The following is a 25,633-nucleotide window of genomic DNA, read 5'->3' on the forward strand; positions in this document are numbered from 1 at the left end:
GTGGTTGAGAATCTGCCTGCCAATGCAGGGGACACGGGTTCGAGCCCTGGTCTGGGAAGATCCCACATGCCGCGGAGCAACTGGGCCCGTGAGCCACAATTACTGAGCCTGCGCGTCTGGAGCCTGTGCTCCGCAACAAGAGAGGCCGCGATGGTGAGAGGCCCGCGCACCGCGATGAAGAGTGGTCCCCACTTGCCGCAACTAGAGAAGGCCCTCGCACAGAAACGAAGACTCAACACAGTCATAAATAAATAAATAAATAAATAAATAAATGAATATAGAAAAAAAAAAAAAAAAAAGTCCTCCTCATAGTAGACAAAATAGTCTTAAATGCAGATCACATCATGGCCCCCCCAACTTAAACCCGATAGCTCCCCACTGTACTGGGAATAAAAGAAGAGCTCTGCCCTGGCACCCCAGGCCCCAAATGCTCCATTATCAGCCTTACTCTCTGACCTCTCAAGCTGCAGCACACTGGCTTTCTCTTCTGCCCTGGAATCCACGCATTCCACCTCAGGACCCTCGTGTTATCTCTCCCCTCTCTGCCTGGAAGGCCTGGATCACAGATCTGGCCTGACAGCCGCCGCTTCTCTCTCCTCAGAGCTCAGCTCAGATGTCCCCGCATGAGACCACCCAAACAGCACCCCTTTCCCTCACCTGGGCCTTTCCAGCAAACCTGGTGTGGTTTCTTTACAGTGTCAACACCCTTTTATTTGTTACCTCATTTATTCTGTCTTCATCACTAGAATGTAAGTTCCGTGATGCCTTTTTCTCGCTGTCCACTGTTGTATTCCCCAAGCTCAAAACTGGTACCTGGCATATCAAAGGCCTTTAATAAAGCTTTTTTGGAAAAAAATAACAAAATGCTCTTCAGAAGGATTGTAGCAATTAACACCCCTATCAGCAGTAAGAATGCTCATTTCATCTCATCTCTCATTGAAGCGGTTTTCTTAGAATACAGCTCAAGAGATGTAATTTTGGGGAGAAGCAATGGGGCCGTTTCACAACTACCACTCCCGTTTGAACAGAGATCAGGCACACTCTGGTATGTTACAACAAGGCCCCACCAATAAGATTTTACTTTCCCATCTAGTTTAAGTACAGCCCGAATCTTCATCCCCACTATGTAAGTGAAGAAAGACTCCTTTTTGTTGCAACTGGACTCAAGGGAACTTTCTAAACATGTTACACTGAGTAAAAATTAGTGAATAATCAGCTCAAGTATTTGGGATATGGATGGGCGTCATTTCTGTGCATTCCCATCCCAAATGATCCAGTTGTGCTAATATTTTGACTTACAGAACCCTCGCTAATCTTTCATTATTAACATTAAAATGCATATATTTTGTACATTACTTTTTGTTTTAAAGCACTTCAGGTTAAAAAAAAGTCTTGCAAAAATAATTGATCTACATAAAAAGTATTTAATATAGAGAATACCAGAGCACCTTTCATCAGGTAAAAGTCCCTGTGACATATATCAGATAATACTAATCAAATCTCCCTTTACCTGAAAAGAATTTCTGTTTGAATACAAAGTAATAAACTTCTTGTTCCCATCTTTTTTCAGACAAATCTTCAGCATCATTCAATTTGGGGGGTCACAATTAATCCAGCAAAGAAATGATTGTGTTCTTCAAAAGAAAATAGCCAATACAAAGTTTTCTAGTTTAAAAACAGCACCATTGGAGGAAAGGCATGTGTCTTTTAAATGCAAAGTCCCTAAACAAGTGATTTACCAAAATTCATGCTAACTAAACTTTGAGTGGTTGCTTTCTATAACCTTCCTGTGATCCGGGGTAGAAAATAGAATAAAGTTAAAAAACAAAGCAAAAGAGTAACTTTTAAGAATCAACACACACACACACACACACCACCCTGGCAGAGCGTGTTCTTCTTTGTTTTCTGCCAATTGTATCACCAGTCAGCAACCTCTACCACAAAGGGTGTTTTCACATCTATCTTGCCACTGTTGATGATGGAGCAGTCGGTGAGTGGACGGTCACGCCCATCGGTTGCCTGCAGTTCTATGGAGTGGACCACTGTCTGGTGAGAGAAAAGTAGACCCATGGATCACTTCTGACCAGCAACTGTGGTGATCAAGAGGTAAAATCAATGTGAAGTCTGAAAGCCCTAGTGGGAAATAAGTTGTTTTTGCTTTTTCTATAATTACAAAAACCATACAAGATAACTATGGAAAATTTAGTCAGGAAATTTATATATAACAGAAAAAAATTTACCCACGAGCTTGCTAATCAGAGAGCATATTTGTGTATTTCCTCTCTTCTTTTTATTAGCATTTTATATTCTAAAAAAATTAGATATTTTTGCAAACATCTAGCTCTAATAAAAAGTATTTCTGTTCACTTCTTACAACCCAACTTAACAGTTAACATGGAGTTTGAGACAATTTCAGCTCCACTCTATAAGAGGTCTAGGCATAAGAAAATGAGCCAGAAAGCAGATTTAGTACTGGAGCTAGTTCTGGGTTTGCCCATTTTAAAGCTGACCCCAGCCAGTAATCTACAGGTTGAGTCTGGTACTAATGGAACCCCAACGCCGCAGTGGTGTAAAAGGCCCCTTTCTCTACTCCAGAAGGCTTCACAAGCTCACGGACTAATTTATGTCACATAGTGGGCAAGGACTAGGCAAGTGGACTTCTGATGAGTTTCCCAAACAGGGTTGAAACAAAAATAGCAACAAAGTCTCTGAGCGCTTTGGACATGGTGTCAGCTAATCCAGTCTCTGGCTGACTTAGGTTAATTTAAGGTAATAGACCAGCACTCTTCTAATAATATCAATAATATATATTTCTAAATAGATTGTGTGTGTGGGTTCATATGTGCACATGTGTACCTAAAGCAGCAGCTACACATCCGAATTACCTGTGGCACTTTAAAAACTGCTTATTTAATGGTTAAAATGGAAATTTCTATGTTGTATATATTTTACAATAATTTTTTAACACGCTTATTCGCGGGCCCACCTCTGGAGGTTCTGATTCTGTAAGTCTGGGGTGAGGTCCAGTGTTAATAAAGCTACCCAGACAATCTCTGGAGGGTCAGGGGATGGAAGTCAGGAGATCCTGAAAATTCCTTGAAACTATATGAAACACCACACTTTTTTTTTTCTTATGGAGAGAAAGTTTATAGTTTTCACTAGTTTCTCAAAGTAGTTTATGACTCATAAAATGTTAAGGACTGTTTGTCTAAGACCAGGCAGCAGATCCCCCAGGATGCATACCAGTGGTGGAAGGAGGTTGGTACACCAGGGCACCAAGACATAAGATCCAGAAGACTAGAAGAGAAACCATGACCAGAAGAAGAAAGCCCCAAATGCATACTCTTCATCTTTCTTACAACCTAGCATTATGTTGTATTCAAAAATACTCATTGAACGAATGTTTGAATCAATTTAAACTACTTAGAAACTGGTTAGACCCAGTGGTCAAAGCTCCAAACTGGTTTAACGCATGCATGTCTACGTTTAGCGCATTTAAAAAGCAAAGTTCAATAAGAGACTTGAGGAGTGCTAGGATTCCTTACTATTTAAGAATAGATTCTTTTGAGGACATTGCGGCTTATGAAAATATAGGCACGTCCTTCACTGTGATGGGACCTAAAGTGATATATTAAGTGATAGGTATCTACCCCGTTTGCCTTTCATCCCTCTTGCTAATGAGAATTATTTGACAGCTCTGGTTGAACACCTCCTTGCCTTGTAACGGAGGTTCTGAGTCAGCCGGCTCAGTTCCTGGCCTTTTGTCGAGTAGAATCAGAATAACAGGTAGAAGTTGTGGAAGAACTGCAACGAGCATGATTGGTTTGTTTACACTTGAATGAGTTCACATGAAAACAAACAATGAAATGTGGAAGAGGGAAGGGAACCAAGGATTGTCCAGGGTTGTGTCGGGCAGACCTTATAGTTGCCAGTTGAAGAGCTGGAAGAGCATCTTTGGGCAGTTGCTAAGGAGGAGAAATGCTGGGAGTGGAAAAGAATGAGGATTTTAAGAAGTCTTTCTATGGATTATGAATTGGACCCCTTTGATATTCTTTAAGACACAGCAGCATAAACTTGAACTCTCTTTAGGAATTTTGGTTGTTATACCGTGTGTCATTGAAGGTGACTGTGTCTGTACTAAACCACATGGGGCTCAGGGGTTTTAAAAATATTTTATTTTGAATTGTGGTAAGAAACACATAACATAAAATTTGCCATCTTATCTATTTCTAAGTGTACAGTTCATTAGTTTAAGCATATTCACACTATTGTGCAACTAAACTCCAGAACTTTTTCATCTTATAAAACTGAAGATCTATAGAGATACCCACTGAAACTAGCTCCCCATTTCCTCATCCCCCCAGCCCCTGGCAACCACCATTCTGCTTTATGTTCCCGTGTATTTGACTACTTTAGATACCTCATTTGAATGGAATCATACAGCCTTTTTGTGACTGGCTTATTTTCTTTAACATTCCAAGGTTTATTCATGTTGTAGCATGTGACAGGATCTCCTTCCTTTTTAAGGCTGAATAATATTTCATTTTATGTACATATGGGATTTTATTTGAGTTTCCACTTATTTCAAGTGTGAGATGAATTAAGTACTCAACTTCTCCCTGTCAAGTCCCCAGCTTCTGCCCCAATGCTCCTAACAATTAAAAATACCACACCATATATAATTTATTCACCTTTGAAGAGGCCAGTCAGCATATAATTATGGCTCTCTAACAAGCACATTTGGAGATTAAATCACTAAGAGTACTCTCATTATAAATCTTTGAATGAGAAAAAATAATACATCAAGTTACCATTCCATCAATGACTTTTCCAAATACCACATGTTTGCCATCCAACCAGGTGGGCTTGGTCAAGGTGATAAAGAACTGAGAGCCATTGGTGTCAGGCCCAGCATTGGCCATGCTGACCCACCCAATGCCGTAATGCTTCAGTTTGAAGTTCTCATCTGGAAATGTCTCACCATAAATGCTTATACCTGAGTGAGACAAAACAAAAAGGGGAGAGACAACAGATGTTCTATGAAAGTAAATTCTTCAAAGGGGAATACAAGGTTTGAGTAGATTGGTTAATAGAACCCTGTAGGAGGTGGGGATGGGGAAAAGATGGTCAAATATAAGGAGATATAAAGCAGAGGATAAAATTAACTCCTTAACGGGGACTTCCCTGGAGGTCCAGTGGTTAAGATCCCATGCTTCCACTGCAGGGGGCGCGGGTTAGATCCCTGGCTGGGGAACTAGGATCCTGCATGCTGCGCAGCGCGGCCAAAAAAATTAAAAAAAAAAAATTAACTCCTTAAGGAAACAGGGCATCAGGGACCAAAACAAATAGACAAAAGCCTTAAGTATGACACAAGATGGGAGGATGCCCTCTGGCCTCAAACCAAGACCCAAACCCTGAACAAGCAAGTCAGTGATTTCACTCCGAAATGAGAAGGAACTGAAGGTCAGGATGACATTGTGAAGCCCAATGGAAAGGTGGATAAGCCAACCTAGTGGCTCCACCTCTGTCCTGAGGTTCAGGTCACTAGTCCTGGATCACTCCTACCTCTGCAGCCAACCAGAGTACAAAACGCACTTAATCTACACCCTTAGTTAATTCTCACAACAATTCTATAGAATAGGTTTTCTCATTCCCATTTTGAATGGGAAACAGAGATTATCAAACTTGAAAACAGCAGAGTAGAACTTGAACTTCTGGCTCTAACTCTGGTTCTCTAAGCACGAAGAGCCTCAGCACTGAGAACAACAGCATAAGCCTGGAAGTCATCAGGCTTGATGACTTCAGGGCTCGTCAGGATACAGAGGGTCACAGCAACTGGCAGCACCCAGGGAGCCAACCTTGAACGGAAGAACCAAAGGCAGGCATGGGGGCTGGAGATCAAGCACAGCAGCAGGGAGAGCAGAACACGTTTTTCCTATAAAACAACAGTACAGACCATGGAAAGTATCTGCTCCATCCTCCAACACCCTGAGTGCCTGTCACACCCACCTCCTCCACTGCAGGGCTCCTTATCCATTGGTGGCCAACCTTAAAGTCCTGGCTCAGTTAGCTCTTGTGTTATCTCCTTCTTACTATGCAGTACTTGTGAAGGACCAGGCAAAAATTCTACTTCCTTAAGCCTTGGGTCTCACATAGGTGTTTTTCTTCATTTATATACAACCAAAACTTCTTCATAGCTAATGTAGTTAACTTTTAAAACGCGATATCTAGAAAGTGTTGCAGTAGAGGAATTAGTAAGGACATTTTGTGAATCCTAATTATCTTCCTTCTTAAGGTGTTTACATCTTGCAATATATGGCTTTTGAATGAATAACTAGATATTTTAAAAACTTCACTCCTTTGTAATTGTCTTATATTTATCTGAGTAATTAATACAATATTTAATAATTTAAGGAAACCTGACTGTTTTTTTTTTTCTTTGTAGACTAGATCAAATATAATTCATCTTACCAAGAAAAAAAAAATCCTGGCTCAGTTAGAAGGACCAGAAGTGGATACCAAAGGCAAGCCATTTATAGCTGGTTGGTAAGTGACATATGAGGTGGCCTGGCAGGAAAGTTTTGCCTATAGAGAGGTCTAGGCTAAATTTAAATGATCCAAAAGGTCCTATCTACAAAACTCATGGGAGCCCATACACACACACAGAGCAGGGAAAGCAGAGAGAGAGAGGGGCACAGGAAAGAGGACACAGTAGAGCTCCATCACCATTCTTTGCTGGGCCCCAGGCAGGGCGGTGGGGTGCCAGTCCTGAGGGGACCCGTACTGGAGCTGCAGGCTTTTCCACCGAGACCCAGCTCTGCAGCAGCTGGGCTTGCTACCCTCAGCATCCTCACCAACCCCAGGAAACCAAGTAACCTGAACATGTTCCTGTGCTCCATTCTACATCCTCATACCCGGCAGCATTTCTGCAGGGACTCAAAGTAATCCTCCTGAAGTGTCTGGCAAATCCAAACATTGAATGGCACCCATTTTGTTATTAAAAAAATTGCAATAAACATAAAATTAACAATAGTGCTTGAAAATGGCTTGTTTCTTTAAAAAGTTAGCAATTTAATATCCACCAAAACCAGTATTTGCTGAATTAAAAATCTTAAACCTGAAGTAAATTTAAATTCTGTGTGGTTATATACTGTGTGTGTGTGCTCAGGAACTCACTACATTTCTGAGGAAAAATAGTCCAGGGAGCTGGGTAGCTGGAATCCTCAGTGAGAAACAATAAGCTCAGAGATACTTGAAACTCTATAAATTGAATTATTTGTATTTTACAGAATTCTAATTTTGTTGATAAAAATTAATGTATACTGTAATTTTGACAATTTGTCTATTACTTAACTTTTTTATTATTGAAAAAGCTGACAATAAAAATGAAAGAATTTTGAAAGAAGGAGGTAAATTCACCTATAATCCTGCCACCTAAGTACCAGCCTCGTCATTCTGGCATGATGTCCCCAGACCCCCTCCACCAACATGCATGTCTGCAGCTGGCGGCCACCCCAGGGTACACAGTTTTTCAGTCTACCTTTCCTTGCTATGACACACATCTTTCTGTATTACTACATACCAGAAGTCTAGGATCTTAAGCACTGCAAAACAGCCTACTAAATGAATATATCTCCACTACGGAAAGATCATGAACACCAAAGCAATACTGTTAAAAATTAGGAGGCCTCACTCATTCACACCTACCAAGATTTTGTTAGATAAGGCCCCCTACCCCAACTCAATCCTTCTTGAAAAATTAGTCTGGTTGTCTTTATGACTTTGTTCCTTAAATCTGGGAATTCAATATGCTGGGTAAATACATCATCTTAACCTTAGGTTTCACCTGGGTAAGCAGGAAAGGAAAAATATTAGAGACAACTTTACCGCCAGTGCCGTCTCCACTGGTGAAGTCTCCTCCTTGAATCATGAAATCTTTGATGACGCGATGAAATTTGCTTCCTCTATATCCATATCCTTTCTAAAGAGATTATGTCAATTGAATACACAAGTAGATATAACCCATACTGTAAGATAAACCCCAGTGTTTATCTGGAAATGACAAAATGAGAAAATTACACGAAATACCTACAGAACTAGATGAGGTGCCTGCAATAATTTACTGATAGAAATTTATCATTAGCTGACTGAAAAGTAAATACATAAACCATAGAGGTAAAGTATTAACATGCACAAGTAAAAAGAGAGAAGTCTGCATTTTCACTTGATGACCGTTTCCTGTCAGTTTCTAGAACCCTGAGGAAACTGAGGGCTTGAAGAATAGCGATTTTCTAGGAAAATAAAGTAAAATATTGTTAAATGTCTCAAGTTCATCTCATCTACTAATTTAATACTTATTTTCCCAGAATACATCTTTACGTTTGGCTTAAAAGAAGGAAGATCTACTTCTGTGCAGTTAAAGGGAATAAAACTGAGACATACCTCTCCTGTTGCCAGAGCGACAAAATTTTCCACAGTCTTGGGCACAACTTTTCCAAAGAGGCCAATCACAATTCTGCCAACATCTTTATCTCCAATCCTCACATCAAAGAAGACCTGCGTGTGGTTGAAAGGCAGAGCAGAAGGTTATAATGTGAAAAAGCTACAATACAAGGTAAGGGAGCATGATAATCTGAGAACTGATCCACATGCAAGGGCCCTGCCCACCAGTATTTTATAAAGGAGCATGAAGGAGCTATTTTATGAAGGAGCATGATATAAATTAAAGGAGCTCTGAAACCATCTTGTGGGTGCATTTCACTCACAAATATTCATTCACCAGACAGTTACAGAGCACCACCTCTAGGCCAGGCACTGTACTAGGAACTGGGTTTAAAGTTGGACTCAATACTGTCAGAGTCAGCCAGTAATGTCTTCAAGAATTCCTCTCCCCTCCACAACCCAGACCAGCACTGCTCTGGCCTCCTGTTTCCTAGCTCTGCGGACACAGGTTAGAGTGGAGACTGTTAGTCTTCTGAGAGGTAATGCTCTCCAGTCTTGGCAGGAGGAAAAACAATGGTGAGGAGAGAAACAGTCTAACCATCCAGATTTATTTTTTTGTAACTTCGAGCAGTGCTAAATTCCCAATGAGTTCTCAGTAGACATCTGCTGTCAAGGGGACCGTGAAAGATTATCACAACACACAACACTCCTCCAGAAGGCCTGCCACTCACGTCCAGACACACTAAGGCACCAGGGCCACAGCTGCACCCAAAGTACAACAAACATTACACTCAGGTCCTGACAGAACCATTTACCCTGTAAACTCAGACACCAAATTCAGTCATCATGTCCCCAAAGTTGCACATATACAACAGTTTAGAACAGAAAAGAGCAAGCACACATCCGGAAGTGAGTCACTTTTTTTTGCAGATAAAGTTTAAAAGCTCTCTTGGACTGTTTTTTTTACTGTTTCATCTGAAATGAAATTACAAACGTCTTGCTTCACAAATCACTGTGTTGAGATGATTTTGAGATAGAATGCTTGAAAAGGCCATGGAGTCAAAGAGCATTCTATTAGTGAGTTTAGATTATACGAACCAATTTACTGTTTGAATGGGTAAAAAAGACGTTCAAGAGATGGCTTTAAAAAATATAAGAAGGGTTGTCAAAGAGAAAAGATGTCGTACAGTTTAGAAAAATCACGAAGTAAAGACTGTCAAGCTTTAGTTCAAGACAAGAGCTTCTGTCAATACATCAGGACGTCTGTCACAGGATGATGTGGTATTTTGCAATTTTACATGGCCAAAGCAGCAAAGACTGTATTATTATTTATATGGTAAAACTTCATAGAATGCACAAAAGACGGTGCCCTTGAGATTGGGCAGTGCAGTGGAGTAGGACAATTCAGGAAGCTGCATTAACACCCACAGGAGCCCAGCGTGCAGAGCTGGGGTCAAAGAGAAGCAGGTTCTCCAAAGGGATTTCTGAACCAAGGAGTAAATTCAATAACAGGCAATAATGAAGCAGCACCGGGACAAGAATTGGGTATGCAATCATAAAGAAGCACTGTATAAGACACTAGAAAAGTCTATCAGACTTTTAAAATAAAGAAGAGGAAATAAAGCCTGTGAACATTTCAACAGCAAAGAGAATCAAATGTGGGAGGGCAGCATAAGAAGATGAAGAAAAAGTGTCTGTCACCCAGCGTAACTCTTCAGTAAAAATCTTATTTTCTTACACGCAGCCTAGCACACATATTAATATGATTTTTTTTCCAAACCACAACATCCTTCAACTTCATGCGTGATGGCAAGAAAATATAGCAGAGTTTCCCTAACTCTAATGGAAATGATGAAATCAAATCTTATTGTCAACAAGTACTTGTCAAAGATCCATGCAGAAGGCAGCGTGAGGGTACAAGCTACTGGAGGGAGCCCCTGTCCTAAGGGAGCTTATGTAAACAGGCCTAGTAAATGAACAACCATAGCACAAGGCCCCAGGTTACAAATGCCCCAAGAACACTGTACACCCACTGTTGTGGAGGAACGTTAAGGCTGAAGGAAGGCATCCTGGCGAAGGTGTGATGGGAGGCAGGCCTGGAAGGAGGGGAGCAGCCTCCAGGGACAGGGATGGGCAGTTCTTTCTGGGACCAAAGTACTGAGGCAGGAAAAATGATCCATGTGCAGAGAAGCAACACAGCCCTTCTGACCGCAACCGGCTGGCAAGGGAGACTCTCACCAGTTCCAGAGGCAAAGGAAGGATGCCAGCTAAGAGATCCAGCTTTTGTTAGGCAACACTAGGAGCATGAAAGACAAAATTTCAATTTGAGCCTGTGTTCACTTGGACTGCGATTTATGATGAATATGGCTCTGTCTAGGCAGGGAACCCTTAAGGGGTAGAAACGGTGTTTTTAGATTCCCAGTGTCAGCTCACGCAGGTACTCAAAAAATGCTAAATAGTTCAATGCCAGTTGATACGAAATGAGGACCAGGGCGCACACACACCTAGACAGAGGGTGAAGGTGGGCCCAGGGTGGCTGCCAGGCAAACCCTCTCACCCTGAGATCATCTGTGACTTTGCTGCGTGTCCTTGGGAACAGGCCCCGTGCTAGACAAGGGGTGGGGCTGCAAAGTCCCTACCCTCCTGGAGCTTACCCTCCCACAGAAGAGAAAGCACATAGATACTCGCTATAATATAATGGGAAGTCAGGTTTTACGAGAAGATATGTACAGATAAAATGTCACGGTTAGAGGTGATGATTATCTGTGGAGATCAGGGCAGGCTTCCTGGAAAAGGTGGCACTTGAATTCCATGTTGCACTTCAGGAGCTGGCCCCTCAGTCACTCCGTTTTTCCCTTGAGGCTGCCCTTGAAAGTCATTTGAAAATTACGGGGGGACTTCCCTGGTGGTGCAGTGGTTAAGAATCTGCCTGCCAATGCAGGGGACACGGGTTCGAGCCCTGGTCCGGGAAGATGCCACATGCCGTGGAGCAACTAAGTCCATGCGCCACTGAGCCTGTGCTCTAGAGCCCGCGAGCCACAACTACTGAGCCCACGTGCCACAACTACTGAAGCCCACATGCCTAGAGTCTGTGCTCCACAACAAGAGAAGCCACTGCAATGAGAAGCCCGCACACTGTAACGAAGAGTAGACCCTGCTCGCTGCAACTAGAGAAAGCCCGCACACAGAAATGAAGACCCAACGCAGCCAAAAATAAATAAGTAAATAAATTTATTTTTAAAAAAATTACAGGGCACTGGAGGTGGGGAGAGACAGGGGAAGAGGCAAGAGGCACTCACATAGCCTGCCCCAAACCCTTGTAGGGTTAATCCTGCTTCCATTTCCAAAGTAACTGGGGAAGACACCTAGTACAGGAGCTGTGAGGTCCAGGAAACTGTTCTCAAACCAGCTCCACCACTAACTGGCCATGGGACCTTGGGCAACTCTGAGCTCCTGTTCCTCATTGTACCCAGATGATGATTCCTCTCAGGGCTGCACTGCCACAGGAGGATTAATAAGATAACACAAATAACACTAACAATTGACCTCTTAAATCAGGAACTTCAATCAGGGCTAAGCATTTTACATGCTTTAGCACATCTAATATGCAAAACGCTGCAGGTAGGTATTATTTCTCTTTCTACTTACAGAGGAAATAGAAATGGAATAGAGGAGGAGCCTCAGACATTAGGTAACTTGCTGTTACCCCAGCTGAAGCCTCCTGGCCACTCCAAGAGCTGCAGAAAGTGCCAGCAAGTTGTGACATGAGTGCAGCTGGAAAGATGGCAGCATTATTTTCTACAGTCTCGGGGCCTGACCCTGCACAGAGCCCATGGCATCTGCTGGAAAGTGCGGGGCTGCAAACACTAACTCGGTGGATTTTGAGACCAGTGAGCTGGAGCCCCAACCTGAGGCTCCACGGCTGGGCAGGAGGCTGAGGTGGCAGCTGGCAGCAGGATTCATGGACAAGGTGAGTGCCATTAAAGGGCCCTGGGGGGAATAGCACTTCACACCTCTCATTTATAGATTCCTGTTTTTAAACAAAATCAGAGGAAAAGGTAAAGACTGCTGGGGAAAACAATACACTAGAGTGATGGCCAATTAATCTACTTTTCCACACTCAGAGAAATCATTTTTTAATGTTTCCACTTTCCAATAGATTAGTTGTTTTAAAATGTCCACTGAAAAAGTAATTCAACAGAGCTGAAACTGTGGAAGGACATGCCTACACAGTTTTTAGAACGTAATGACAAATGGGGTGGGAAAAAAGGAGATACATTGAGTGACTATTCCAAAAGTAGAGTGCGTGAAAACTCCCTCAGTGACAGCACCCTGGACTTGGGGCGAAGATGCCCCAACTCTTACCCTCTTGCAGCCACCAGCTTCCTTCCCTCTCCTCGAGGTTCCCAACTGCAGCTCCACACTCCCAGAGACTGTGATTACTGATTACTTGCTCTGGGGTGGTCTCTGCACTGGTAGGTCTAAAAGCTTCCCAGGTAAGCCTGTTCCCAGATACTATAGGTGACGTTCTCACACTAACAAATTATTCGTTGCATATCTGAAATTCACATCTCACTGGGCATCCTGTATTTCATCTGACAGTCCTACCCCCTTTCTCCCACCCTTATCTAAACAGTCAGCAAGTCCTGTTAGTTACACTTCAAAAGTCGATTTCTAGTCCCTCCCTGGCTCCCCATTTCCACCATTACTCCCGCTAATCCAAGCCACCACCATCCAGATTCTGACCTGGAGCCCTGAAGACCTCCCAGTTCACTCTCCACTGAACAACCACAGTAATTGTTTAAAAGCATATATGAGATCATGTCAATTCCATGCTTACAACCCTTCAGCAGCTATAACTGCACTTAGAATAAGACCTCAAATTATGAGAATAATTGCCTTAAAACCCATACTCCGAACTGTGGCCGGGAAGGCACTACCTGATCTTGCTGCTGCTCACCCCCTAACCTCATCTCAAGCCACTCCCCCTCTCATCCCTGGGCTGAAGCCACACTGTCCCTTCTCCATCCTCTGAACATACAATGGCTTTTCTGTCTGGAGGCCTTGCATATGCAGTTCTCTTTGCCTCCTAAGTCTTTGCCAGGCTGTTTTTTTTTTTCTTACCCTTCAGGTATTTTTAAATGTCACCCCATCTATTTCCGGGTTTATTTCCTTCATCATTTCATCACTTTATAAATTTTATGTTTAAGGCTTATCCCATGAGATCCAAATAGTATCTGCCGATTGGAAGAACCCCCCCTCTTCCCCCCCTTCAGCTATGTGGCCTTGTATAAGGCGTTTCCCAAAGCTAGATAAGCCCCAAAGATCAAGGGGCTGGGAGGAGAATCAGTGCTCAAAGCCAGCAAGCTCAGTTTATCACCACACATACCCCGCAGCACGGCCTTTCTGTTCACTCTTAGGCTACATCAGATGTTGGGCTGAACCTCCCCCGCCCCTTGTCCTCCCCCCTCCTCGGTGGGGTGTGTGGTAGAGGATTTAAGCATCCAACATTATCATTTCTACTGGCAGACACCGGACCGATTGTTAGGGCCACCTGCAGCTGCCCCTCCTTCCAGATTCCAAGACACTCCTGCCAGTGGGTTTTCTAGAAGTGGTCATCAAGGGCCCCAAATCATCCCCTCCCTCCTTCCCTCCCTGTATCTCTCCCTGTACCCTCCCATTATCCTCTAACCTTGGCTAAATATGGTGGGGAAAGACCTGAAGCTGTAAAGACCCAGTCTATGGCAGATGTCCCCCCACCCCACCCCCCAATCGTGATCAAAAGGCTGGCCTCAGTTATACAGGAGCCGCCTGTGCCGTGCTAGCACCGTCCCCACCAGCCGCCAGAGTCTGAAAAGCGCACCTCTCCCTCCCCGGGGAGGACGGTCGTTCCTAAGTACAGGAAAAGGAGGCTTGCCCTTGGTTTCAGCAAGGCCACGTAACGCCTGCCCCGACCCCACCGCGACAGGGGCTGGACCTGGTATCTACCAGGTCAGGTGACACCCGCGGCGGGCGGCCCAGCTGCAACCCCTCCGCTCGCAACGCGTCTCCTCCGCCCGTCCCCGTCCCTCCCGCGTTCTTCCTGCTTCTATTCCCTAGTCCCCGCCAAGGCGAAGGAAGTACTCAGCGGTCTCCTTCCTGAAGAAAGGGCCCGCCGGTTCCGGAAGCTTCTCCCAACTCCCAGGCAAAGTTCAGACAGCCGGCGGCGGGGGCGGACTCGGCCCAGCGCCCCCAAAGTCTCCCGGGAGAGCGCGGCCCCCCCGCGCGCGGGCAGCCTCCTGCCACCTAGCCCCTCGGCCGCCTCCCGTCCTCTGCGCCCGGGAAACCCCCTCCTCGCCGCCCCTGACCCTGAGGTTCCAGTCCCCAAAGCTCTCCCATCCCCTCGGCCAGCACGAGGGGAAGCTGCTGCCCGCCGCCCGGTCACCTTGGCCGTCACCGAGGGGCCTCGCTTGCGGACGCCTGACGCTCCCGCAGAAGGTACAAGAGCGCTGAGCCCCACGCAAAGCACGAGAGGTACCAGCAGCCGGGGACCCGGGCCCATCGTGAGCGGTGGCAGCGGGGGCAGCGCCTCGGGCGCAACCGCAGGTTCCGGGACCGCTGGTGGGACTCTCGGCCGGCTGCGCCTGCGCGCTCCCGGTTCGGGGCGGGGGGGGGCGCGGGGGTGATGGGGATGGGGCAGTCGGGGCAGGCCCGGAACCTAGGGCGCCTCCTCCCAAGTTCAGCCCAGCGACCCGAGCTAGGGACTCGGAGAGGCGCGCCACGGAGGGCGCAGCCGAATCCAACCACCCAGAGGCTGCTCTGGGCGCCGGGATCCGGAGCGAGCCAGCGCTGCTCGGGTGCGGCGGGCTCGGCCCGGACCCGGGAGCTGAGGGGTGCGCGCTGGGGTATCGCCAGGAACTTACAGCGTAGACGCGTATTAAACCTGATGGAAAGCCGAGGACTCTCCGGGCCCCGGGTCCTCCTGGCAACTTGCGCGCCGCAGGGCTGGGGACTCTGCGGACGGGTCCCGGTCTGTGACCGCAGCTGCCCTTGGAGCAGCCTCCGCCGCGCCTGCCAGGTTCCAATGTTCCATCAGAGGCTTTAGCTAAGTTTTGGACGCCTCTCAGAACTCTGGGACCCCGGATGTTTAGACTCGATTACACATGATGAATGACCTCTCATTGAGATGATTCAAGTTGGGGATATAATTTTTACAAACTTAAGAATTATGTTTAGAAAAGTTATTTAATGACATGGGGAAATGCTCATATTTTTAAATGGAAAACTCAGTTTGCAAAATCACATAGAAATTCGGATGTCAACTGTGAAAATAAATGTATAAAGGCATTTTAAAAATGGAAAGAAATGTACCAAAACATTTACAGTAGCTATGGTGATGGAATAATGGATTTTTGTTTTCTTTGTAATTTTCTGATTTCCCAGATGTTCTACATTGAGCATGTAAGTATTTTATAATCAGGACAATGTTGTTTTAAAACTCAATGCTTTTTGCATTAGAACTTCAAAGAACTTTTTTATTTTAGTGTAATAGCTCCAAAATTAACTGCAAATTAATAATAGCATTCTCTTGGTTTTCTTAGGGGCTAGTGCCATGACTTTCGAGACAAGATTTTACTTGGGTAAGCAGATAGGATTCCTATATATAACTAAGTGTAGATCTCAAATTACCCTGGAACCTTCCAGTGTATACAAAGAGTAACCACCACTTTTGAGGGTTGGGCAGAACACTTCTGAACTATTTTGATGTTTCAGCCCAGTGAAGGATCTAATGGCTTTCCTTATCACCTCCACCCCACATAAAGAGGGAGTCCCCCTTTCGTAGCAAGCTAAGGGTATCAGAGGGCTTATGCCTGTATTTATTCCTTTTGATTCAGATCTAGTACAATGTCTGGTGTATAGTGATTTCTCAATAAATATTTGTTGAGTGAGTGAATGTGTCTACTTTCTTAAAATTTTATTGGGAAGATTAATACAAATAAAGAAAAGTGCACAAAATGTAAATGTACAAATCAACGAATTATCACAAAGCAAATGCAGCTAGAACCCCACCCATCTAAAGAAATGAAATATTCACCAGCTCTCTAGAAACTCCTCTTGTACCCACTCCCAACTACTAACACTTTCTTCTCCCTAAATTAACCACAATCCTGACTTCTTCCAATATGGTTTAGTTTTGTTTTAACTTTGTGTGAATGGAATCTTATGTATTCTTTTGCTCAAATTTGTTTGTGAAATTCATCCACGTTTTTGGCTGTAGCTCTTTTGGTTCATAGCACAAGCGAGGGGTCGAATTTTTTTTTCCATATGAATTCCACTTGTCTCAGCATAATTTATTGAAAAGTGTCTTCTTTACTTACTGCTCTGTAATGCTACTTCTGTCATGGAACAAGTGTCTCTACATGCATGCGTCTGTTTGTGGGCCCTCTTTTCTGTCCCATTGGTATATTTGTCTATCTTTGTGCCAATACCACATTGTCTTAATGAAAATAGCCTTATAGTAAGTCTTCATATTTAGTAGTACAAGTCTCAGCACTTTGTTCAACAGATTTTTGGCTATTCTTGACCCTTTCTGTGTTCATATAAACTTGAGAATCAGCTTGTCAGTTTCCATAAACTGGGATTTTGATTGGAATTGCATGGCGTGTATACATCATTTTGGAAAGACTTGGCATATTTGTAATATTGAGTCTTCCAGTTTATGAATGTGTCATATTCCTCCATTTATTTAGATCTTCTTTAATTTCTCTCAGTAAGATTTCATAAGGTCTTACACATATTATGTTAGATTGATTTCAAGGTGTTTGGTTTTTGTTTTTGTTTTGTTTTTTGCTATTATAAATTTTATCTTTTTAAACACATATTTTCCTGTTTTTTGGTATTACATCATAGTAAAATAAATTTTGTTTATTAATCTTGAATAGACCAGTTTGTTAAACTTATTAATTCTAATATTCTATCTGTGAATTATTTAGGATTTTCTACAGAGACAACTATATTATTCATGAATAATGACAGTTTTACTTCTTCCTTTCTAATCTTTATACCTTTTATTTCTTTTTCTTGCCTTATTGCACGGCCAGGACCTTCAGTACAAAAAGAAGTGACAATAGGGTGAGTCCTTGTTTTCTGGATTAAATTTTGCCCCCAAAAGGGTACGTTGAAGTCCTAAACCCCAGTATCTATGAATGTGACCCTATTTCCGAATAGGGTTTTTTGCAGATGTAATCAAGTTAAGATGAGATAGTGCTGGAGTAGGTTGGCCCTACTGCAATATGACTGGTGTCCTTGTAAAAAGAGGAGTGACAAAGACACACAGAGGAAGACACCATGTGAAGACCCTAGGAAACAAATAATAAACTTGTCCGTCCTAATGCCAGAAGGAAAGCTTTCAATATTTTATCATTAAGTCTGATAGTTGCTGAATGTTCTTTTGGATGGGGATATTCTTTTTTGACTTAAGAAAATTCCTTTTTTGGTCCTAGTTTGTTAAGAGGTTTTATCATGAATTTAATCAACATCATGTATTGAAATCAATGAAAATAATCAGATGATATTCCCTTAATCTGTTAATGTGGTGAATTGCATTGATTTTTAAATCTTAACCTATCCTTGCTTTCTGGAATATGCCCAACATGTATTGACCTTTTTTCTATTGCTGTATATATATATAAAACAAACTTAACAAGAACTGAAAAAAGACATTGCTTCTGAAATGAAGTTCAGGAAAAAAGAAAACAGTAAATAAATTGATTCTGGCTTTCCAGTTCAGACCAAGCAAATCACCAACATTCCATTTTTATGTTAATGGGTAAGTTTGTTATTCTTAAGTTCAGGATATTTGCATCTATATTCACAAATCAGACCAGTTTAAAAATTTCTTGTTTGGAATTTCCTGTCAGTACTTTTTCTTTTTAATCAGGGTTATTCTAGCACCTTAACATGAATCGGCAAATGGTAGGTGTTTTTCCTGTGCTCTGAAAAGACTTGTGAAAGATTGCCATTATTTCTTCCTTGAATGTTTCTTACAAGCCATCTGTGCCCAGAGTTTTCTTTATTGTAAAGTTTTAAATTATAGGTTTAATTTTTTAAATGGTGGAAGGATTATTTAAATTTTCTATTCTTCTGTCAGATTTTACATGTATATTTTGAGGAATTTGCTTCATTTATATTTTAAAATTTACTTACATAAAGTTATTTAATATATCTTTTTATAATTTTGTAGGTCTGCAGGACTTATAGTCAGGTCTTCTTTTTTCATTCCTGACATTGGCTATTTATTTTTCTTTTTTCTTCAACAGCTCCATCAATGGAGCTGATGATTATATGTTTGGTTTGATTTTATTTCATTAGTTTATGTTCTTAACTTTATTTCCTTCCTTCTCTTTCTTTGAGTTTAATTTCCTATTATTTTCTATGTCCTTGAAGTAGACTCTTTTTTTTTGTACTTAGCAGTATGCATTTATATTTCCTCCATGTCATTTAATGGCTTAATAACTCATTTGTTTTTATTGCTGAATAACACTCCATGGTATGGTGTACCACTGTTTATCCATTCACCTACTGCTTCCAAGTTATGGAATTATGAAGTTGATTGCTTCCAAGTTATGGAATTATGAATAAAGATGCTATTAACTCTGTGTACAGGTTTTTGTATAGGTATAAGTTTTCAACTCCTTTGGGTAAATACCTCTTAGAGTGATACCTGGATCGTATGGTAAGAGTATGTTTCATTTTGTAAGAAACTGCCAAACTGTCTTCCATAGTGGCTGTACCATTTTGCATTTCCACCAGCAATAAGTGAGTGTTCCCGTTCTTCCACATCCTTGTCAGCATTTGGTGTTGTCAGTGTTTTGGATTTTAGCCATTCTAATAGGTGTGTGTGTCGGGGGCAAGTATTTTAGCTCTCAGTGTTGTGTAAGCCAAATTCTTCTTTTTATTAATCCATGAATAACAACATTCCTGAGAAGAAAGAATCGTGAAAACTAAGACACAAAGAACTTAGGTTATTATTTCAATTTATTTAAACTAAAAACAAAACCAAAAAAATAGATGCCCATTTCTCCCATCCCTAACTGCCACCTCTGGCAGTCACCATCTGTTCTCTGTATGAGCTTAGTTGTTTTTTTTTGTTTGTTTGCTTGCTTTTTTTTTTTTTTTTTAAGATACCACCTATAAGAGATCATGTGGTACTTGTCTTTGTCTGACTTACTTTCCTCAATTCATCACTTTTTTTAGCCTTTCTTCTTTTATTGCTCTATGTGCAATTAAAATGATAAAATTCCCCATAAGAAGCACAACTTTAGATGCTTTCCACATCTAAAGTTTTGATATGTAGTATTTTCATTATCATTCAGTTAAAAATATTTTCTAATTTACACTTTAGAAAAAGGCCGTGTTACTTAGAAGTGTAGTACTTTATTTCCACAACATAACATTTTAAAAATCTTTTTGTTAGTGATTTCTAGCTTAGTTGTATTATGGTGAGAAAATATACTTTTTATTATCTCATTCTTTTAAAACATATGGAGAGTTGGTTTATGACATTGAATCTGGTCGATTTTTGGGGGGAAACTGTTTCCCGTGTATTAAGTGCATTCTGTCCTTGCTGGATTCAATATTCTATGTATTAGATCAAGTTTGTCAATCCTGCATTTCATATCTCTATCCTTACTGACTTTTTATCTGCGTGTTATAAGGGTTATAAAAGTTACTATAGGAGTGCATTAAAATCTCTCATTATGACTGCAGATAGTCTATTTCTCCTCATAGATCTGTAAATTTTTCTTTATGTGTTTTAAGGCAACTTTATTGAGTGCAAAAAAATCCAATATTATTTTTCAATAAATTGAATTTTTTTGTAATTATGAAGTGTTGCTGTTTACTTCTAGTAATGTTTTTTGCCTTAAAGTCTGATAGTGCTATAACTCACCATCTTTCTTTTGGCTACTGAATGCCTGGTTTATCTTTTCCTATGATTCTACTTTCAATCTATCTGTCCTTATAGTTTAATATATTTCTTGTAAATAGCATAAATTGTTTTTCTAATGAAGTTTGGTCATCTTTACCTTACATAGAATAGGTAGCCTGTTTACACTTAATGTATTTACTTAACATGTTTGTATTTAAATCTAATGTCTTCATATTTTATTTCTATTGGTACCCTGTTTTATGTTCCTCTTTCTCTCTCTTCTTGGCTTACTCTGAGCTGATGGAACAGATATTAGTATTTTGTATTCCTCCTCTACTAGTCTGACATTTACTCATCCTTTTAATACTGTTTCAGTAGTTTTACTAGAGATTACAACATGCAGTCTTGATTTTTCAAAGCCTAGTGTTACCTGTTAGTCTTACTCTCTTTCTGGATAATGTAAACCCTCAGGACACTTTACTTCTATTTGCCTTCTCTGCAGTTGTATGCAGTTCTTGTCATGTATTGTATTCTTACCCCCACAACACATAAAAATCAGTATTGCCTAATAAAATCTTATACATTCAGATTTATCCGCACATTTACATTACCTTTGCTCTTCATTACTTCCTGTATATCTAACTTTATACACTGACCATTTTTCTCCTGCCTGAAGAACTCCATTTGGTATTTCCTGAAGTGCTAGTCTGCTGAGGAGAAGTTATTTTATTTTTATCTGGAAATGTCATTCCTGAAGGATATTTTTGTTCAGTATAAAATTACTTCCTTTCAGCAGTATGCATATGCCATTTCTTTTGACTTCTAGTTTCCATTATCTCTACTGAGAAATCTGCTATTACTCCTTTGGAAGTAATCTATCTTTTCAAAATCTGGATGATTTTAATATCTTTCTCTCTATATTAGATTTTTAAAGCAGTTACACTAGAATTTGCTTAAGCGTAGATTTCTTTTTATTTATCCTGCTTGGGATTCATAAGACTTCTTAATTCTGTGACTTGATGTCTCTTACCAGCTTTAGAAAACTCTCAGTCATTAACTATGCAAAAGTCACTTACAATCAGTGTTACTACAAAATACAGTTACTTTCATTTGTGTGCATTCTTTATGGTCTTTTTCACATGTTTCAAAAGCACTTGTGTGATATAATCATAGTGTAAATTGTATAATTAAAATTACTGATAAAATGTAAGATTAATATAAAATGTATACATTATGTATTGCATGTATGTATTATAAAAGGGATTAGCCAGTCTGTTGGCAGTTATCTTTTGTAGTGTCAAAATAAACAGTGGTGGTATATATTTATAGCTTGCCACTTTTGTTGTAGTTTTGATTCATCACAAAGAAAGAGTGCTTTTGAGTGTGAAATTTCACAAGTATCTAACTTAAAGAGTGCTTACTAACGATTTATGAGTACCAGAGACTACAGTTTTATCATATTTAGGTTTTTTTCTAGTATATCATAAGGAAGTTTTACATTTCTGCTGCTTTTAACATAAATGTGGCTCTCAAAGCTACATTTCAGTGTCATTCAACCCTTTATGTTTTGTCCACTGTGTTAACTTTTTTCCTCATTTATAAATAATGCCTTAGTTGAGTCAAATATTACCTTCCCTCTAACTACAATGAAACTTTGCTAAATTAAATTCATGTTTAGCAAATAAATGCCTAAGGCTTTTGTTGATTATAGCATTTGAATGGTGAGTTTTTGCCTGGAAAATTTCTTTCAAGTGTTAAGATGAGGGTGCAGTCACCTTAGATCACAGAGAGGCACTGGGGTCTGGCTAGGACTCAGTATTGGAATGAAATTACTGGGGCTCTCTCCATCTTTAATGTGCATAGCACGTTTTTTTCTAGAGCTACTTATTTACTCAAAGGTTCTCCCTTCGTGGACTGCCCATGCCAAATTTCAGTGACAAAGTCTTAAAGGAGTTAAAAAGTAATCTTGCCTTTATTTGCTAACCAGGATGCCCCCATTCGCACCCTTCCAGACCTCCTTCGCCAGCCAGAAGAGAAGCAGTAGCACTGACTCTTGTTGACCCTTACGCACGCTAGGCACTGGGGTACAAAAACGAAGATTCGAAGATGCATGGTTCCTGCTCTCAAGGATCTTCAAAGGTAGGATGAGTATATGAAATGGGTTTAAACTATGTAAAGTGACTTTTTTTCATGCCAATCAATGTCCCTGAGAGTATGAGGTGGAGATTCAACCCACTGAGAAAGACTGCAGAAGGGAAATCTCACCTTCATTGAGTTCCTACTATGTGCAAGACACTTGCTTACAATATCCCCTTTAACCCTGTGAGCTAGGGTTGTTAGGAACAGATAAAACTGAGGAATTGAAGTTCATCTGAAACTTTAATATGCCTGTTTCTATGAATTTCGAGTGTGAAATTTCACAATTATCTAACTTAAAGTCAGTGGTCAAAAATGGTTACTTTAGGGAACATAGAAGCATAGTTGAGTTTGAGTATGATGACTGGGAAGGGAGGAGAAGTGGAGAGCCAGTGAATATGGTTCTTGCAACTTAAAGTGAAATAGGAGGTTGATTGAACACTGACTATATTCCAAAAATTAGGGAAAATCTATTTACTTGAGAGAACTAAAGTTGAATGCTATGAAACCCTAATGATTCCTACTTCATCCTGCATTGACCTGAGTGCTGGAGGTGTCTATGTCGACAGGCAACCTTTTAAAAAATTCTTTGGAGGCAATCTGTTATTTAATTGATCTGCATATTTATGTTCGCTCCTATTCACAGTTATTTACTATTCACCAAGGCTGCCAACTTTTACAGTTTGTTCCTAAACCTTTGCAGATAGATGTGTTTTATGTAACAGTTACGGAGTCCATTAACATGAAGCACTAAAGCACAAAAAAGAAATGAAAGAGATTTATAAGCATATGAAATGCCCTCACCAGAGACAGTTGAAATAATAAATCCAAAGTCAAAGGAACATTTGTGAAGTTACTACAAGCAGATTTATCTACTTCAAAACATGTTTTGTGGGACTGAATCATACCATCTATTATGCTTAATTTAAAAGGTAAAATATACAAATTGACTCTCATTTATTGGTTTAACGATATCTCACTGTATTTAAGGAAACCTTACTATTGTAGAATTTTAAATTCACTTTAAATACTTCTCTGTCATTTGCATTCTTGGTGGTAGAATTTGCCTTAATGATTTTTTCTTTAAAAATTGGAAATTTGGGAAAGCTTAAAATATTTGTATTTTTAAGTGACATTAAAAGACTTCCAGCACTACTGTTTCACAAAAATACCCAGTTATGAGCCCAAGTGCTGGTAGCAACAGTAGTCTAGAGGGCAACTTTTCCTTGGCTGCAACTTGAGATATAATTAGTATCTTCAGAAACAACATCATTCCCCCCACCAAAAAAAAAGTTGGCAAAGTAAAATGGTGGCATCTATTTCCTCGTTAAAACATCAGATTGACAAAGTCCATGTACTACTCTGTTTCAAAAAGTTCCAGCTCTTTTAAACACTGGCATTCTTATCATTTTGTGCGTTCAGTGCTGGCCACTGGCTAACAGTGTCTGCATGGATTTCTCCTTGAATATCTTTCTTCCATCAACTGATAAGCCAGTCTCTCCTAGGATTTCTGGTCAAGAGCACTGCTCAAGAAAGAAAGCTGGTAGTACATATTTGAAATTGTTGCAGACAACGTTCCTTCTCTTCTCGTTCAGTTTGTTTGTTTCTATTTGAAGGTAAGTCTAAAGGCTACTTACTGAGCTTTCAGGTTGAGATGGCCCCGGCACCAGAGTGGGAGTTTAATATGCTTTCCTTGGAGAAGAAAGACACTGACATTGTAAATCTAGCCTGTATTTGCTGTCGTAGGGCTAATCCCTGGCCATAAAATTAGAGTCAAATATAAAATAAACGGCAAGCCACTGTTTTCACATCAATCTATACAAACAAGCTAATGTATTATTTTAGGAGTGAAAACAAAATTCTTAATTGCTCCTTAAACATGTGGTAAAATTCCTGTATGTACAAATTTATTTTTACAATAAAAATGTTAAAATTCAAGAAAAGAGAAGGAAAAAATCATCAAAGTCCTAATCTCCCCAAATAAATACCTTTAATGCTTTGTTGTTTTTCCTTTCAGTCTTTTGGTTATTCTGCTCATCCAACTTTGCATTTTATTTTTTCATTGAGTTCAATTAATACAATGGTCTCTGGGATGTCTTTTATGATGATCTGTAAGTTATGAGTTTAAAACACGTTTTTGGAAGACATAAGATGGTTTACAGAAATGAAAAACTGTTAAGTATTGTCTCTCCTGCCACAGCAAAATTGTTCAAAAGAAAAGATTTTTGAATCTTGTAACCACGGCACAGTCATTTTCAAAAGTAGCAACTGAGGGCTTCCCTGGTGGCGTAGTGGTTGAGAGTCTGCCTGCCAATGCAGGGGACACGGGTTCAAGCCCTGGTCTGGGAAGATCCCACATGCCGCGGAGCAACTAGGCCCGTGAGCCACAAATACTGAGCCTGCGCGTCTGGAGCCTGTGCTCCGCAACAAGAGAGGCCGTGATAGTGAGAGGCCCGCGCACCGCGATGAAGAGTGGCCCCCGCTCGCCGCAACGAAGACCCAACACAGCCAAAAATAAATAAATAAATTAATTAATTAATTAATTAAAAAAAAAATAGAAACACTCCTTTAATTTAAAAAAAAAAAAAAAAAAGTAGCAACTGAAAATCGAATTTGAAAAGGAAGTGGGAAGAAGGAAAAAGAATCCCCAGCCCAGGCAGGCACAGGTGTGGAGAGTCGCGCACTTCTCAGGTAAGCCCTGCACGCTTACCTGCTCTCCGGATGATACCAGCTCCTTGCAAACCTCAGCGCTCCCTCTGTGCTGCTGCCACCGACCAGGCCCAGCTTTAATCCAGCGCCTCTCAACTGGACAGATAAGAATGGTGATGGCTGGGGAAGGGAAACAACTCCGTGCAGGGCTGGCTCTGTCACCAGCAACCTGAAGGGGAGCGGCCCCTCAGGGCTGCCAGGAGGGCACTTCCCCGTAGGGGTGGCCACACTCAGTCTGTTCTCAAGCATAAGCCAGGTGAAAGTTTTGAAATAAGGGAGAAGGGAGGATTTTTACTTCTCTTTCTACGAAGGGCCCATCATAAACTGATTTGAATGATCTGAAAAGCCCCTAAGATTTCCATTCAATGAGGGAGCATGCCAGAGACACTTGAAAACTATGACGTTTTCAGTAACAGGAGCCAATAGAGTCCTTTGAGG

General features: G+C 41.1%; 1 protein-coding gene across 2 annotated transcripts; it reads right to left on the minus strand.

Annotated features, from left to right (window-relative positions):
- Positions 1 to 1,283: 1,283 nt before the first annotated feature.
- On the minus strand, positions 1,284 to 15,064 carry PPIC (peptidylprolyl isomerase C). Of its 2 annotated transcripts, none has more exons than XM_036848129.1 (5): positions 14,867 to 15,064; positions 8,443 to 8,556; positions 7,888 to 7,981; positions 4,812 to 4,996; positions 1,284 to 2,046 (listed from the first exon to the last, which is right to left on the minus strand). In XM_036848129.1, exons 1-5 carry the CDS (start codon positions 14,981 to 14,983, stop codon positions 1,918 to 1,920), a joined length of 639 nt encoding a protein of 212 aa, XP_036704024.1. In that variant the 5' UTR covers positions 14,984 to 15,064; the 3' UTR covers positions 1,284 to 1,917. The 2 variants fall into 2 exon arrangements, with proteins under 2 accessions (XP_036704024.1, XP_036704025.1); XM_036848130.1 differs by having other exon boundaries at positions 1,405 to 2,090.
- Between the last annotated feature and the right edge of the window lie 10,569 nt (positions 15,065 to 25,633).

Source organism: Balaenoptera musculus, chromosome 3, assembly GCF_009873245.2.
Source record: "Balaenoptera musculus isolate JJ_BM4_2016_0621 chromosome 3, mBalMus1.pri.v3, whole genome shotgun sequence".
Lineage (NCBI taxonomy): Eukaryota > Metazoa > Chordata > Mammalia > Artiodactyla > Balaenopteridae > Balaenoptera > Balaenoptera musculus.

Bases quoted from the DNA above. Each gene is read 5' to 3' on its own strand.
- PPIC (XM_036848129.1), bottom strand. From the start codon at position 14,983: ATGGGCCCGGGTCCCCGGCTGCTGGTACCTCTCGTGCTTTGCGTGGGG. The intron at 8,557-14,866 runs GTGACCGGGCGG...AACCACACGCAG, and splicing joins GCCCCTCGGTGACGGCCAAG to GTCTTCTTTGATGTGAGGAT. The intron at 2,047-4,811 runs GTAACTTGATGT...TTCTCTCACCAG, and splicing joins GAAAAGTCATTGATGGAATG to ACAGTGGTCCACTCCATAGA.